Here is a 17,066-nt window from a genome sequence, read left to right as displayed (position 1 = left end):
CTGGGAGGACTGGTTTCAGTGAGAATATCTTCAACGACTCCCGGTAATTTTAATAAAATAAAATTTCCCTTTCCAGAAAGCGCCAGCCCCTGGAGCGCATCATGGGACGGGTCTTCAAAAACCGATGGGGTACAGCGGGAAAGATTAACACGGAAGGGACAGAATAGCGGGTTTGAGTCTTCCCAGTGCCCCCAGTCTGTGAGATCCCCGTTTGCTTGCTCATCTCACTCGCTTTGAAACAACTGACAGGTGACGCAGCAGCAACATTCCTGGCTGTTGTCCACAGGACGATGACTTGGAAGAGCCACCTTAGCTGGAATCCTTTTCTCCTTTTGAAGTTACATCCCGTCTCTTGTTAAAAAAAAAAAAAAAAAAAAAAGAGACCGCGCTCTCGGAGACCACCACCACTTTTCAGACACACCGAAACAGCTCCGCGGTAGTAACGCAGCAGTTAAGCACCTGAGCACCAAGAAGCAGGAGCTGCAGGAGCTGCGTAACCCAGCTTCATCACCACGTTCGACAGGAGCGGGGAAGTCGGCTACAGACATCGCCAGCACCGGCAGGTCTTTGACAGAGCAGTTCTTTAGCTACAGGTTAAGCCCCAAACTCTTTGTAATCACAGAGCTTCATGCTTTGTTACTGTTGAACTAAGATAATTATATGTAAAGATTCAGTTAATTTATACCAACCTGCCATGAGGCTGAGGGAGAACAGGTGACCTGAACTACCCCACGGCAACCCACGCGTTTCAAGTGTGGATTTTATGAGGGTTTTGGCAACCGCCTTTAAGACACAGAAGTACATTCATGCTCCAACAGCAGCTATTAAAAGCAACCAACCACACACACACGCCGCTCAAAACCCCCGCACAACTCCAGCCCCAACAGAAGCCCTTCCCCAGCCCATGGCTCCACGGGAGCAGGAAGGCTTTGCTCGGCGCGTGGAGCCCAGGAGCAACCGGGACCAGGTGCAGTGGCTGCCGCCACCTCCCTTCGGTTTTACACTCGGTTCCTTCTACGTCTTTTATGTCACGCTGACCAGGCAGAAGCAAATAGTTGGAATTTTTTTCTGCTTAGGCAAAGTACCGCAAGAACATTCCCTAGTGAAGTACCTTAAATAAAGGCACCTCGGCCCACGGTTCTGCCGGTCCACGGTTCTGCCTGCGCAGCAGGACCGGCTCAGGTCGGCTGCTGCCAGCCAAGCCACGGGCCTTCTACCGCCCTGTACTCACTGCTCCTCCCCAGCAATCTCCTCCTTCTCCCTGAACTACGGCTCAATGTTTTCCACAGGCTTTGAACACCAAACCCAGGCTGAAAGCTTTAGTTCTAAATCTTCATTAAATGCTAAGCAACTCTAATGGCTACAGCAGCCCACCGCAGAACAGCAGCAATCCCATCAGTTCACCTGATGCAACTCAGCAGCTACAACCGCCAGCTTTCCTGGACACCCACCTTCTAGGCATCAGATTTCCTGAAACAACCTGAAGCTTATCAGGCACCACACGCTCCCAGGCACCAGTTCTCGTTGGGATCTGCCACTTCATCAACTGCAGAGGTCCCACTGCTGCTCTGTAAGCCTCACCTACGTGCTCATCTGCTGAAAGCCACAGGCTGAAGTTGCTCCTGGCAGACCACAGCCTTCAGGGGCACCACTGCATCCATCACCTTTAACAGCCTGGCTTCTGAAACAACTGAAAACCTTACTGCGCTACAACGGGTTAACTGTCAATGAAGAGCTAGAAGACAAGTAAAGGAGCCAATTCGGTTTCACTCCAGCACAGCTGAGCCTGGTGCTTCTCCTCTCTGACAGGACCTACACCCCATCGCCCAAGCATCGCAGGCCCTTTTTCCCAGTGCTGTAGCACACAGAGCCTATGAAAACCACTTTGGGACTTCAAAGGAAAGCCTTTGGTTTGGGTGTGAGGATGCAAACACAAGCAGCCTACAGCACACACCCCCGGCGCAGCTGGGCAGATTCCAGATGACCTGCCAGCGCTCCTGAAGGCAGCCAAGCGCTCGAGGTACCTCCAGCTTTGCCCAGCACTGCAGGCGCCCCTTCTCCAGCCCTGCCTCACAGCCAGGCACGCCGCAGTCAAGAACTCCTGCCCTTGTTTTTCTTGCGCGTCAAGACGACTTTATTCACTGAGTGGACGTGCTCAGGATACAGATGAGAAGGGAGCCGACAGTGACTTCTAACCATTTACTAAGCCTCAGTCAACCAGCACACTGGAACGTGCAGGAACGGGCAGTGCCCGTAACACGGGGCGTGGGACAAGACAGCTCTTGGTGCAGTAACACCGGTGAAGGCTGAGGTGCTGCTACCAGACCGTGAAACTGCTCCGGCCCTGGAGCCCACAGCACCCCCAACAACTGCTGGGCCTTCTTCAAAGGTTTTAAAGGAACGGCTTCAAGTGCCTGGGCAGGGATGAAACAAGCCCACACAACCCATTCGCATGAGCATACACAGATCCACAGCAGCCTGGAAGAACGGCTGCGTATTTGACATATTTACAGTTTGACGCTACCTGATGGAGACTTAACATAAAGACAGTACAAAAGAAAAGTCCAAACTAAAACTTTTTACACCTCCACATACCCCTTTTTAATATGTTATTTTGCACTGTGTACATGAAAACCAAAAATAAACAAAAGGAACTTTAGCCAAACTCCCCTTCCTCCTCCAGCTTTATTGATAGTTTAAAATTACATTTTCTATGTTCTAGGACTTCAATTGCTTTTACCATCTTACTTTAAAAACTGATTACAAGCAAATGAAACTCAGTTGTCTAAGTGATATAGTATACAAAAATAACATCTTGCTTTCTGTGAAAATGCATTTATTTGCAACTCCTGAATAGCTCCAAATTGTATATGCTATGAGCACTGATGTCTGGGTTTCAGATTTACTTTGAAATATTTACTCAAAAGCTTTCCATTACGTTCTGTATCTCCAACATGAACATTCATTGACTGAATTACTGTTACTTTTAAGTTTATTCCCGATTTCTCTCTCTCTCTCTCATGGCCATGAACAGGCATGTGCATCTTGTTTGTTTACTCCCACTCAGCTATATGCTCTAGGTAGGGCCCGATACAGATATTACTTGGTGTTAACAGCTACTGAGGTCAGACAATCCAAGGCCATTGTAATAAAATTAAAGTTATGAGGAAGTTTAGACACTTCCAGAATTTCTTTCCTCCTGCATAGGATCACTTCCATGTAACCCAGAGAGGGTTTGCTGGTCTGACTCAACTCTTCCCACTCATCAATCCCTATTCACCAGTGGCACGGAAAGGGGGTTCTTTAACAAAGCATTATACATAACACCTCTACCAAACTAAACATAAACATTTTTGTAGTTAAATGCAGAAAGTTGATTTTTCCACCCCTTTCCTCCTTTTACACGGCAAGTAAAGCTCACTGGCCTGGGAGTAGCCTCTATCTGCCAACCTTTGGCCAGTGAAGAGGATTCAGAGAAAAATAATACAACCATCAATCAGAAAAAGGAGGGGCGACAAAGGAAAATAATTAGGCTGTAGCTTCAATTGTGCATTCTCGTGCAAGGTGCCCTGACTCGCCGCAGCGATAGCAGTTGACTTCACTGGTCTTGCTGCAGTTGATGGCTACATGGCCAGTTTCACCACACCTGGAAAAAACAAATGATTTATCAAAGACATCCAGAAAAAGTCAAGTCAGAAAAGCAATCCTATTCTGTCAGGTACATCATCTACTTAAACCTCACACAACACTAGTTCTTGCACTCAAAGACTTCTGTTTTAGTGTTCCAAAATTCTTTGACAAGGCAAGCTTCTGTCCTCACCAGAGCAAGGAACTGTTCCCCAACTCCTCAACTCGCACTAATCACTATATGCCAAAACCACCCTACATCAAACACAGAAGTTGGTAAAAAGAAAAAAAAAAAACAAACCACCCATGTGCTGGGTTTTGCCTGCTTCAATGCCTCTGTCTGCAGTTCAGCCTTGTTCTGAGAGTAAGTAGTAACTCAAACATACCATGTTCTCTCTCCTTCCTCCACAGGAGGGAACTTTGGCAGGAGCGCAGAATACTGCACTCAGGAAGGCACTGTTTCTGGTACAGGTCTGCATGCGAAAGCCAGGCAGCATTTTGAAGCTGGCATTTCAAACTGATTTAAAACCTGCTTCTATGTGTAGTTCCTACAACCAAGACATTTAAAGTATATTCTCACTGGGGCTGGCTGTGCCAGTCAACTGATTTGTACAGCTGGAGTTTGTTAGTTCCCGCAGAGGATACAGGGTACCCAACTCTAGTTTACATTTGTGCTACAGGCAAGTACTTCCTGTTACCTTCCACAAAAAGATAGAGCCCTTTCTCCTGTACAGCTCAAGGGATTTAACATCTGCATTTTTCTGGCCATCTAGAGATGCAAATCACTGAACTGATTAGTCAACTGGGCTAGCAGGTGTTACAAATCTTCATTTTGAACAGTAGATAACTCTTAAAACAACTAGGCTACCTGGCCAAAGTTTAGGCTTCGTTTCCTAACCAAAATCAGACTCAGAAATGCATGTGTCACTTAAGGTACATTTTGCAGTTGTCTTATCAGTTCTTACCTATAGCATTTCACTTTGGTGCAGTCTTTTTGAATGTGTCCAAACTCTCCACAAGAATAGCACTTCTGCTCATCTGCATGGTCACAGTCACGAGCCAGGTGGCCAGGTTTGCCACAGTTGTAGCAGCACTGCTCTCTCTCCCTCTTGGGTTCCTTGCAGTCCTTCGCAATATGGCCACCTCTACCGCAGTTATAGCAGGCTTCCACAATAAGAAAAACATACCAAACAAGACTATAAAACCTTGGTAGAGTGAGATGTAGCATGCTTGTAATATAGGACATGTACAGCTAATGTTTTACTGAATTTTGATCAGTGTACTGTATCCTTCTCTTCAACCCCAGATCTCTGTCCATATGATTGAAGAGGTAGAATATTTAGTGATACTTACCATCCTCCTGAAGATCACAGTCCTTGGCAAGGTGGCCAGACTCACCACAGCGGTAACAGATGTCCGGGAGAGATGAAGACATGAACTGGAAGCCTGCTTGAAATGGGTAACAGGAGAGAAAAAAGGCTTAAGGGTTAAGTTCAGAATATTCTAAGAGTTCATCAAGGACACTGCCAGCTGAATTGACAAGTTAACTTAATGCCCTGGGCAAAATTCTTATGCAGAGGTAAGAACCAACCAAATTTACTACCAGTTTATGTCTCAGCTTCTTCACTTTGGACTGACAAAGCCAGTTTTACAGACTACAGAGTGGTCAGCTAGAGATCTTACTACACAAATAAACTGAAAAATCACAACAACCAATCACCTCTGCCACGGCTTCTCATCCCACGACCACGGCCAATTCCAGTAGGGCACTCCCGAGCCCAGTGGCCAGTACGTCCACACTTGAAGCACTCGTTGCTGCTCATGGCTGCAGATTAGCTGCCTGAGGAAGAAAGACACTTTTAGAACACCTTCTCCTCCCCCAAACCAAAACCTGCATTAAAATTAAGAGATTTAGAGGTCTCCCACAGTGAACACCAAGCAGGACTTCTGGCTTACCCAGTACTTTCTTTTACAATACTGATCATGACTACTAAAACCACTGTAGAGGATAAGCTTTGCCTGGAGTAAGGCAGCTCTGAACAGCAAAAAAAAAAAACAAACCCAAACCCAGCGTAACACGTAGTGTTTCCTCTGTTCAGTTTTTGTAGACAGTCTTCACTTCAAGACCTTGTAAAATGCTTCGTAGTGGGGGAGAAAAAGAAGTAGACCCCTTTAACTATTGTCTTACCAGGGTTACTGTTGTTCTCTTTCAGTAATGCACCTTCTTATTTCCCAGAGTTAAAACGCAAAAGCCAGCTACTTCCCTCTACAAATTTTTTTCTTCCTGGCTTTCTCTTGAAGTGTCTGACTGGCAACTACGTTTATTGAGTAATCAAGCTTCATTCTAGCAGCTACTTGTAAGAATAGGCAGTTATTAAACCTAAAGCCTTAAAGAGCACATTAGTTTAACATTTGAATACTTAAGCTCTTTAAGACCTATATCACAGGTAAACTCTGAGAAACAAGATTTACAACTGCAGTATATTAAGTATGCAGCCTGAGCTACAGGTTAACTCCCAGGTTTACATGGAAAGAAAATGTTTAAGACATTTGGCTTCCCTAAAAGACACCAGACACTTGCCAGATATCTAGAAGGCTAACTTGGAAAGCATCCTTAGAATGCTGGGAGAACATCAGATAGGCATGCCTGTCCGAGACTGCACAAACCACTTCTTTTGCCCATATTGGGGAACAGAGGTATGCATTTTGTGGAGCAGAAAGTCAGTCTGCCACAGGCCACTGAGGCAGTGGTTAGGATGGGGCAGGTTAAACAGACTGCGGTCACAGTACCACAACTCCCCTAAGCTGTAAAACAGTTACGCAAGACTCCTAGAACTAGAAGAAGAACAAGGAAGTTAAACATTTAAATCTAAGCCTTTTTTAAAAGTGTGCTTGAAGACAAGTTTAAAGTACACCGGTCTAAAAATACCTCTGTCAAGCTTTGTTTTGATGAAGTCTCCTCAAGTTTAAATGCTTCACATGCTCTCTCCCAATTCATTATTCTCAACCCAAGAGAAACAATCATTATTTGGTATGTTTGGCAGTTTACCTAATCTCCCTATCAAGGTAATCCTCCTCTCATAACCCTACAATCTATTCACATTAGAATGCTTCCCTCCCCCCCAAACCATGCAACATCCCAGATTACCAGGAACATTCACGAGTTATATCTTGAAGAAAGCCACTACAGAAGCAGTCAGAACAACACAAGACCTCAAGAAAGAACCAGAATCGGCATCCTGGCATTTAGCTCTTAAATGGAGAGAGTACATCTAAACATGAATTTTTATTTAAAGTACTGCAATGCTGAACAAGCTTACTGCAGCTTTTAGCTACTCCTCCCTCAAAGCAGTTCCTCTCTCCAATCATCTTCAGCACAGAAGTGACTATCCATCCTTCCAACCTCAGCAGAACCCTCAGTATTTAAAGTACAAGAGATACAAGCTTAGTATGCTACTTCTGTAATGCCACATCTGCCTTCCAGCTCGACCAGATCACTCAAAGTGCTCAAATGAAAGGTTGCAAGATGATCTTAAACAGATCTAAACCAGAATAAAACAACTGGTTGCCTGAACACTTCAGAGATATACTTGGATTTTACATGTAACTGTCTTCTCTGCTTCATCTCGGTCTTCAAAGATTCCAAACCATCTTATTAGGACACCTAAGGGTGCAGAGCATTCAACTGTGGTGGCAGCAGCTGGCAGTGTGCTATTGTTTATGCCTGTTTTCATAGCAACCATGTTGACACTGCGGAACAGGAAAAACACAAGCAAAGCCAACTGCAGGAGCTGGGCTCAAGCACAAGGGTTGATGCTGCTTTTAATTTAAAGCAGACAAGACAGGGGTCTCTGAGTTATATACCAAGGTATATTCTTCACACAACTTCTAACTCTTCTAAAGTCTTTACAACACTTTTACAGATACTAACTACCAGGCTTTCATTCTAAACCACGAACTTGAGACTACAGCAGTATGTGACAGGATCAAATATTGCCACCAGTTACCCACATGAAGATCCTAACAAAGTCAGATTAACATATAGTAAAAGACAAACACTTAATAGGTGAGCTAGATCTGCTTTAGATACACAGTGGAGAAGTTTTTATACCAAGATTGATCTGCCAGCCTGAATCTAGTCTGTCCATCTGCCAGTGAGGGTCAGGATCTGCATGACAGCCAAAGCTCACTACTCACTGCCCCAAAGGAACCTGAAAAGAGAAGTTTTACACCCAATTCAAAAATCGCTTCCCTTTTAACTACTCCCTCAAGAGGAAAACCTGAAGTTTCTTTTCCTCTGGTATACATCAAATTGGCTTTAGGTTTCTTACTCAGTTTGTGTAATCTTAGTTCGCCAAACAACATTCTCTGCACAACTATCCTTCAAGGCTATTTGAGAGAGATTCATTTAAAACCCTTTATCTTCAAAGGCCCCTCTTCCCCCTGGACTCAGATATTTGAAGGTTACAGCTGCCACGTAAGTACGATTACAAAGCATGCTGCTCCATCTTCAGATACCCTAAGTATATGATAAAAGTACCAAACAGTTTGCCCGGAATTTCTCCTCACCAGTATTTTAATGTTTAACTTCTGCATTCTTCCTGTAAAGGATCTGAAACAAAAACAAGCTCACCAGCTAGAGGTGGATGCAGCTGACACTGGTTTTACTCACCCCACATTCTAAGAAACCTTACATGAAACCAAACTGCCCACCAGTGTAAACTGGTTTTTAAAACCAATAAAAGGCTTTATCTGAAAACGAAATCCAACAGCCACCTTTAAGGAGAAGAGGCTGGTTCAGAAGACAAGTCCTTAAATGGGTAGTCTCCAGCCTGTTTGGACACCATTACATTACTCAGTAACCTCCATGAGAAAAAAAAAAATCACCCATGAGTGAAAACCAAGTTCACATTCTCCTCTATTAGTCAATACTCCTCCATTTTGTCATCACAGGCAAGTTTCCAGCAGTTCCTTTTATCTATCAAGGCCACCTCCAGTACTTGTTGAAGTCTTCCTGGAAAGTTTTCACTGAAGTTGTATCTATTAGTGTTTTCCACAGTTCAACTGTGTCACACAAAGCACACACAAAGCAGCTTGCCTCCCCCTCGACAGCCCACAGAACTATATTTTCACCTCACCAGGACACAAAAATAAGTAACAGAAAACAAACTATGTCCTCACTAAGTATTTCTGAGCCAGGTCAAATTCTGCAAGATACTAATCCACTGCCTCAGATTAGATTGCAACAGTTGTGAAGAAACACAAGTTCAGTTGCCCTCAAACCTTACCTTTCTACTAAAGAAACAAGTGTCATTCATCTGAACTCCTTCTACAGAGCTCTGTAATGGTAGTTTCAAGTTGAAATAAATCATCCTGCGGCCATTCAGCAAAAAATTAAGGATGAATTTTATTTTGTTTTGTAAGATTATCCTACTGCTAAAAAAACAGCTCCAAGATCCAAGTGGGAAGTGCCACCACTGTGGTTTCTCACATCAAATCTAAAGCTTCCAAGCACAACTTAAGTACCCAGCTTCAGAGTAACAAAAGTTTGTGATTCTTCTAGTGATACTCTTTTATCAAACTTCTAAGTGGAAGATCATGCCTTTCTGTGGCTTGACTGTTAATATGCATTCAGAACTTTTTAAAGCGGGAGATGTGCTATTAATCTGCAGGCTTCACACGCAAGATCCAACAACATCCAAGCCTGGTTTAGTAGCCCCTCTGATGGAAACAACTACCACTCTTTTTTTATGGCTTTTAGCCTAGATGCCCTCTGAGGATGAAGTTGTTTTAACAAACAAAAAGTAAGGCTCCCATAGTAGAAAGGAAGTTGAACTTCACCTCTGAGATTACTCATGGATTTTTCTGGATACTAGGACTTCCTTAGAATTCAACAGCCCAACAATAACAGGAGCAGTTATCTTCATTATACTTACCAGGTGCTTCTTTTCATCTGCAAGTATCACTTTTATTCAGTATTAATAGGACTTCACTACTTCAATCAAAGGACAGACTAGATAAATGCCACTGCTAAAGCCAGCGTACTTAAGAGCTCTGGCCAGTCAGCTATACCAAAGAGGCAAACCTGATCATCAGCAGTTTCCTTCCAGGCTGTTGGTGATCCACCTACAATACCACACCTGAATTTGACAAGGCAGCCTGAACATGGTGAAACCCCTATGTAACAGGCAGCTTAGCTTTCCCCTCCTGTAAGATAAGCAAACTGAAAGGCAGAAAGGACTACTAGCAGAAGTTCTAGCATTTAGTTTCAAAAGAGAAGTCAAAATATTACTCATTTAAAGAAAAAAGCTACCCGTGAGGAGTTTTTATTTCCCAATAACTGCATTTTAAGAATTGAACACAGACACATGACTTTCACAAAAGCTACCGAGTATTCAGCTGGTTGAACTTCCACATCTGTAACCTGAAAACATACTACAGAGAGAGTTAGTGATGCTCCTGTCTCTGGCTTTTGTCCTCACTAGAAGAAGATACAAAATTAAGCATTCTGACCACCAGATAACAATACCCCAGTTCTGAAAGGCAGCAGTCTGAAACTTCAGGAAAACTTGCAGCGGTGGAAAGCCAAGCCCTACATTCCATTTAGACTCCCCCAATACACTCCACAGCCAAGGTGCTCCAAGAATGCTGAATATTAACCAAAACTTGAAAACTTGGAAACCTGCTGAGAGGCCAGAAATATATCATGACTTCAATTAGGCTAGTAATTCTGAGATAGCTTTGTTGACTCAAATCAGGAAAGCAAAAGTTCACTAAAAATGTGACTCTGTAGCACTTTCTGCCTATGCATACAACATAACATAGAGTGGGAGACACTCCAGATTATCTACCAAATAAGCACATTCTACCATCTTCCCCTTTTATTTTTTATTGCTATCCGTACAAAATGTTAAGCCTGAAGTAACCAACATCAGCAACACTTACAGTTTTTCACATAAAATTCAGTCCAGACACTATCAAAATCAGTTTTAAAACATGGCAGGTTAAGCCTGTAACTCTCAAAGTTGTTGCACAGCCCTGGTGAACTCCTTTAACCTCTTCCCTTTGAAGACAGATGCAGGATTGCTTCTCTAGGCAAGTTTGTGCTCAGGAGGAAAACTGGACTAGGCAACCCTAACGCTGTGTGGCAATGGGATCTGATTAAGTGCTGAAATGAAAATAAAACACTCTATTAAGTTTAATAACTGCTTTAACAATTCTGAATAGTAAATGAGTAACAGCGGTTACTTGAGAACTATGTCTGACAGGAACTTAAATAAAAGGCTGCTCCACTAGTCCACGATCTGTAGATGTCACAGGCTATTTTTCCTATCCATTTATAGGCCACATTTGGATTTGGAGCAGGCCACCATCCATGCCTGTGGTCGGAGACAAATAGTTGCAACACCTCGACCCTCTTGTCTCCGGCAGAGCCTCACACGTGGGGAGCCACGTGGTGCGCCCGGCCAAGGCCCCGCCAGCCGCCCCGCTGCCACCGCGCCGGGGAGCTCAGCACGGGTTTAAAAAAAAAATAAGAGAGAGGAAAGAATTAAAAAGGAAAAAAAAAAAAGAATAAACAGTTTTATTTCAGCCACCTTCCATCCAGATCCCTGGTCTCACCAGATCTCCTCCCCGGCCTGCCTGCGGCCGCTCACTCACAGGGAAGTTAGTCACAGCGCGGCCCGCGCCGCGGCCCGGCCCCGGCCGCCTCCCCCTCCCCGGCCCGGCCCCACGAAGCGCTGCCCGCCGCCCCCGCGCCAGGCCCGGCCAGCCGGACACGGCGCCACCGGCCAACCGCCGCCACCGGGCCGCCGCCCGGGCGGGAGCTGCTGCCCGGCCTGCCCCAGCACCCCGGCCCCCTTCCCCCCCGAAGCGCGGCCTCACCCCGCGCCGCCCGCCGGAGTCTGACTCACCCGCCGCCCGCCCTGGCGGGGCCCGCGCCGCCCCACTCCCCCTCAGCGCTCCCGCCCGCCGCCCCCCCGCCGCCCCCAGGCCAAAGGACCGCGCCCCAGCCCAGCCGGGCCGCTCGGCACCACTTTCCCGCGCACTAGGCCAGAGTGCGCCAGCGCCATCATCCCCCCCGCGCTCTGCCTTCGCTCCCCGCCGGCAGCCCCGGCAGCTCCCCGCTCCCCGCCCCCCGCCGCCGAGGCCGGCCCGGCCATTACCTGAGGACTCCGGAGCCGCTGCGGCAGTGGCCCGCCCGGACAAGTGTAGGCCCCGCGCTGCCCGGCCCGGCCCTGCCCGCCTGCTCCCGGGTCCCTTCTGGCTGCGCCACACGCGGTTTGCACACGGCCCCGCGCACTCTCCCCCCGGATCACCCCGCCCCTCCCTACTACTCTGCGCACGGCTCACTGGAGGGCACCTCTCAGCCAATGGGCGCCAATCTCTTTTCCGGGTGACCAATCCGAGTTGCAGATGGGGCCACCCAACCACGGTAGCCGAAAGGTGGGCGGGGCCCGCCCACCGAGCCTCTCCGCTCGCCTGGTGGCGGGCGGGGCGAGGGGCGGCAGCGGCCCGGCCTGGTTCGCGGGGGCAGGGGGGGCAGCGCCGCGGCTGTTCCCAGGGCGCCGCAGGATAGAGCGGCTCCTGTCAGGCTCTGCTGTACCTCCCTGCCCCTCGCACCGTGACTCACCGCCCAGGCAGCTCCGGCTTCCTCCCCGCGCCGCCTCCTCCCCCGTGCCGGGTGTCCCAGCGAAGGGCGCAGTGCGGGGAGCTCCGGCGCCCGCTTGACGCCTCCCGTCAGGGGCCGTCGGGCCGCCCCGGTACTGCAGCAGCAGGCGGCGGCAGCGGAGGGCAGCGACAGGCGGGACGGCCGCGGGCCTGCGGCCTTGCGACAGGCGGCTCGCAACGGCGCCACCCTCTCCGGGCCGGCCGGCGGGAGCTGCCCGCCTGCCTCCCCTCCCTCTGCCGTTGCCCCGCCGGCTGCCGCCAGCCCCCCGCCGTGCCAGGCCGAGGAGAGCTCGCCCCCGGGCCGCCTTTGCTCCCCGCGCCGGTCCGGGCCACCCGCCCGCCGCGGGTCTGGGCTGTGCCTCTCGGTACCCCGGCGCCGCCGGCCCCGTCCCCCCGCCGGGGCTCTCCCTGCGCCGCCCCGCCGCGGGCTCTGCGTACAGCACCGCCGGTACCGGGCTGAGGCTCGGGGCATAGGCCGGCGGGGCCGTGCCAGCCTGCGGCGGGGGGCTGGGCCCCTCCTCCCGGCACGCCGCGGGCCCGCCGGCGCGGCAGCCATCTTGGCGGGGCGGCTGGGCCCGGCCGCCGGCAGCGCTAGGAAATGGTGGACGCGGGCTGGGGCGGGCCGGGGGCGCCTCTCAGGGGATAACCGCGCTTATTGCCAGACCCCCATAACCTCATTAGTGCCGGTGATCCGTGCTCTGGTATTTAAACACATTACAGACACACGACGGAAAATGTTTGTCGAGCTACTGACACAATTACATTCTTATAATCCGCCTCACACTAATCTCATAAGTAATACTGCTACTTAGTCTAGTACTCTGTGGCCACTGCGTTTAGTACTTGGCCATGCGAACTTTTATGTAAACCCTCTCCCTTTTGCCTAGAAATGTTGCAAACCCATCAGCGCTGAGCGCTGCGCCCAGGCCACGTCTGCGCGAACGCCCTGGGAAGTGCAGCACCCCCGCAGCACCCACCGCCGCTCCCCTCGGCTGGCCGTTACCGTTACCGCTCTCTTTAAAACTCTGCCTTTTCAGCTTTACGTTGAAATGCGCGTCCCCTGCCCACCACACCCCAGGCCTGAAACCACGGCGTGAGGCGCGTCACGGAGATGCCTCGGATTGACCTTTTCTCAAGCTGTAAATCTAATATTATAGCACTGGAGTTAGGTTTCTTTTATTAGAGTATGAGTAACAACGTATGTCTCTTCCTCCGTGTTGTTAAGTGCAGTTTATTTGAGAGGGACTCGGGTTTATTTGTGTTTTGTGTGCTGTATTTGCATGTCTGTGTTGTGTGGTGTATAATATGCCGTGTTTTCTCCAGAACTAAACCAGGCCGGATTGAGTCAGCATCGAGGTTCCAAAAGGGGCCGAGCCCGTCAGGCCTACCTCTGCATGTGACCCTAGAATGTCTTGCTAAAACTTTTGCCAGCTCTCGTTCTGGTGTTTGTTTTACAGCAATGTCAGAACATCAACATTGCCAACAAGATCTGTACTCATAATAACGTTTCTGCCCATTAATTACTTTTTTCATCTCTTCTGTCATAGTTCAGCATAATTTTCATAGCCCTTGGTTGCCTCGGATACATTACAATCCTGTTCACAAGTAGTTGTACTTTTAGTTTTGATGACTACTCTTTTCAGGTGATAAAGGGAAGAAAATCTGTGTTAGCTAAGGAAGTGCTCAGAGCTTCTAAATCACCAGCGTGCCTACACTGCCTTAAAAAAACCCAACCAAACAACAGAATCATGCCACTGAGAAAGATTGCAGAGAGAAAATCGTACAGCCTACATTTTTTCATCAAATCTTTACTTTTTTTAAAGTACTAGAACCTGGCTTCTCTCTGAGTCTTTGTAACAGAACTCAGCAATTTCAGACTGACAAAACAATTGTGATACGACTTTTCTAACTTTTTCTTGTGTTTTTGCTGGTTGTACTTCTGGTACCATCCATGAGGCTAGGAAACTCCAAGGTTAACCTGGGTGGCAATCTGTAGGCTTGCTGTCATCGAAAGCTTCTGTGACTGATAGAGCCAGTCAATTCCCCTGAACAGATCAAAACGGTTTACTTTACTTGAAGGAGTTTCAAATCGTATCCTGGACTCTCCCTTAGTCAAAATGGAAACGGGGTCAACTGTGAGTAAAAACGCATTACTCAAGAAGTGTTACTGCCAGTGACAAATCAACTAATCATCCTCTCTGAAGTGTACTGCCACAAATACAGTTCCAGTGTTCTTATAATATCGAATATTTTTAGCTATGTTTCATAATAATGGATGAAATTTTCCCCCAGCAGATTAGGAGAGTCTTCTAACAGCATTTGGTTCACGTGCTTACCTCAAGAATTAATTTGGCTTGTTGTATCTTAATAAAGCTTGTGATTCTTGTTTTGCCGGTTTCTCTTTGATATTTAGGCAAGGGATAGTCTTGCAGTTAAAGAACAAAGGTGAGGCATGACATCTGTTCCTGGCTCAGTCAGTACTTCCTATAGAAAACAACGTAGACAGAAAACAAGGTAAAAGTACAAAGTCTTAAAATTCCTCATGCGCAATGAAAAGGCAATCTTATGTCAGTTCCAGGCTTCTCTGTTGTGTTAGCTCTGCCCCCAAAATCCCAAGCCTTGAGAACAATTTATGAATAACAGTGCTCAAAGGAGTTCAAGTACAGTAATAGTTGAAGGTAATCTTTTGTTTCAGCAATGTATCTTTCCTAACACAGTTCTTCGAAGTGTTGGATGAAGAGCCAAAACATTTTAAGACTAAATAAATGAACAAATCACATTTTGCAACAAATGTTCTCGCGTTGTTTTCCTCTGAGTGGATGGACACGTGGGTAGGAAACTGTTTCAGTTGCCGGGCAATTGTCGTTGCTTCTCAGCCACGTAATTTTATTGTTAAGTAAATCTTACTTCATTTTGTACGTGGGATTTTTCAAACCCAAGGACACCTAAAATAATTGCTGTGGATCGTTAAACATTTAAAAGAGAAACTGCTTTTGGAGTATGGTTTAGTTGGAAACAACGTGTCAGCAGCAGTTTCAGAACAATGGGTAGCTGTGGCCCGTTCCATCCCCTGTCCCCAGCCATTCGTTTCCCCAGCAGGAGGCCATAGCAGAGCAGGAGCACACACCTATCTTCGCACAGTTCTGCCCCTGAACGCTTTGCCCTAGCCTTGTCAGTAAATTTTAGTTCCAAAAGTATAAGAAAAACAAAGGGAGAAAGTGTTTTCAAAGGTCGGCAAGTGATGTTATCCCACTAAGATCATAGATGGCTTGTGACATTCTGTATTGCAGTGTCACGTAAGAGAGGCATGTTTTGCCTGGTTTAAGCCCACTGGGTCAGCAACGTCCACCAAGATCACTCCTGAAAAAAAGGAATCATCCGTCGCTGAAAGAAACAGAGTGAGTCTTCAGTCAGCACTGTATATTTATTTCTTCTAAAGAAGTCATAGTCAACTGGCTGTTGAAAAGAGGCCTGATAAAACACCCAGTGAAATCAGCAGCTGTGTTGGGAAAGGAAAGACTGGTTCTGGTTAATGCTTGTCCACACAAACGACAGTTCAGGAAGCTTTGGTGGTGATCTTAGGAGAAATTCTGAAATATGGATGGCATAACCTCCTGGATGATGCAACAGATAACTGGAAAGATCTGCCTGCTTCTTTTATAAAGTGTTCATATTTATATTCAAGCTTCATGGCTGAATTATTTCATAGGCTTGTATGTTCTTTTTTTCTTAGAGAGAGAGTATGTCTATGCTAAATTAGCTACATACAGTCTTGTAGGGTAAAATTATTCTGACTGAAAAAAAGCAATCATACTGACTGATTCCAGATGCTCGGTTCTTTTTTATTTGTTATAATTAGCTGATGAGTTTTCAAATAATTACCTATTTGATGTATATAATAATACAAGAATGATTAGTTAGCTCATGACTGTCATACAGATACGCACATTTAGTCAGGCAACAAGAACTTCCTTTGCTAACAGAGAAGTCCAGCTACACAGTCATCCTTCTGTTTCTCCAAAGAAAATGAAACCCTTAAATATGTCTGGAAAACTACTCTACGCTCTGTAAATATTTTTTGATAGATGTATAGATATATGCAGCAATGCATGTATGATTTGGCAGGGACCAGTGAGGGCCAGCTGCTCCCCAGGGGGCAAGGAGCCAGGAGCCTCGGAGGTCCCAAGGTGGCAGGACCCAGCCCCACAGCACACGGGCAGGGCAAGCCCAGGGATGGCAGCTGGGATCAGCCATGAGTCCAGATCATCAGACAAGCTCATGAGGAGGAGGCAGGTCTGAGGCGATGCCAGGAAATCAATTTGCAGATCAGGATCAAGTCCAGTGGCAGTAAACAGAGGGAGCTGCCATCCGGTGACTGCCAGGCACGAGGAAGACCGGGCTGGGACCACAGAGGTCCATGGGCAGGCACAGCCGTGGCCGCGCCACAGGTGCGCATGGAGCTGGGGACCAGCACCCCCCATAGCTCAGGCAGGGGCTGAGGGCCCGGAGCCGAGGCGTGCCCGTGGGCAGGGGTGCAGGTGGGAGCACCAGGAGGAGGTGGTGAAAGCAATTAAAGTCTATTAGTACACTCATGGCCCTGACGTTATTAAATGTGCTTAGGACTGCCGTGTCTTTAAGATGTAATGTATTTTTAAGAGTTACTCCATTGTTTTTTGCTGATGATACAGGTGACTTCATTAGGCAGACAGGTTTTCTAAGTGTTCAGTGAAGTTTGTAACTTGTATGAAATTGGTTATTCAGAATGTCCT

At 47.3% G+C, this 17,066-nt stretch overlaps 1 protein-coding gene and 1 long non-coding RNA gene across 8 annotated transcripts; one reads left to right on the top strand and one right to left on the bottom strand.

Annotated features, from left to right (window-relative positions):
- The first annotated feature begins 29 nt into the window (after positions 1–29).
- Positions 30–2,867, top strand: LOC308063359. The gene is made up of 2 exons (XR_013927933.1): positions 30–170; positions 250–2,867. It is a non-coding gene; the product is annotated as an uncharacterized lncRNA (long non-coding RNA).
- Positions 2,667–12,520, bottom strand: CNBP (CCHC-type zinc finger nucleic acid binding protein). 7 transcript variants are annotated; one of them, XM_080386211.1, is made up of 6 exons: positions 12,510–12,520; positions 11,793–11,860; positions 5,348–5,467; positions 4,982–5,076; positions 4,593–4,795; positions 2,667–3,646 (listed from the first exon to the last, which is right to left on the bottom strand). In XM_080386211.1, the coding sequence occupies exons 3-6, from the start codon at positions 5,448–5,450 to the stop codon at positions 3,529–3,531; spliced, it is 519 nt and encodes a 172-aa protein (XP_080242337.1). In that variant the 5' UTR covers positions 5,451–5,467; positions 11,793–11,860; positions 12,510–12,520; the 3' UTR covers positions 2,667–3,528. The 7 variants fall into 7 exon arrangements, with proteins under 7 accessions (XP_080242337.1, XP_080242338.1, XP_080242341.1 ...); XM_080386212.1 differs by lacking the exons at positions 11,793–11,860; positions 12,510–12,520 and adding an exon at positions 12,260–12,281; XM_080386215.1 differs by lacking the exons at positions 11,793–11,860; positions 12,510–12,520 and adding an exon at positions 12,260–12,281 and having other exon boundaries at positions 4,982–5,073.
- Positions 12,521–17,066: the final 4,546 nt, after the last annotated feature.

Source organism: Falco punctatus (genome assembly GCF_963210335.1).
Source record: "Falco punctatus genome assembly, chromosome: 4".
NCBI lineage: Eukaryota > Metazoa > Chordata > Aves > Falconiformes > Falconidae > Falco > Falco punctatus.
This window is presented reverse-complemented; position numbering and strand designations above follow the sequence as displayed.

Excerpts from the sequence above, each read along its gene's own strand:
- CNBP (XM_080386211.1), bottom strand. The coding sequence starts at position 5,450 with ATGAGCAGCAACGAGTGCTTCAAGTGTGGACGTACTGGCCACTGGGCT. Across the intron at positions 5,077-5,347 it reads GATGAGAAGCCGTGGCAGAG|CAGGCTTCCAGTTCATGTCT; the intron begins GTGATTGGTTGT and ends ACCCATTTCAAG. Across the intron at positions 3,647-4,592 it reads ACCAAAGTGAAATGCTATAG|GTGTGGTGAAACTGGCCATG; the intron begins GTAAGAACTGAT and ends TGTTTTTTCCAG.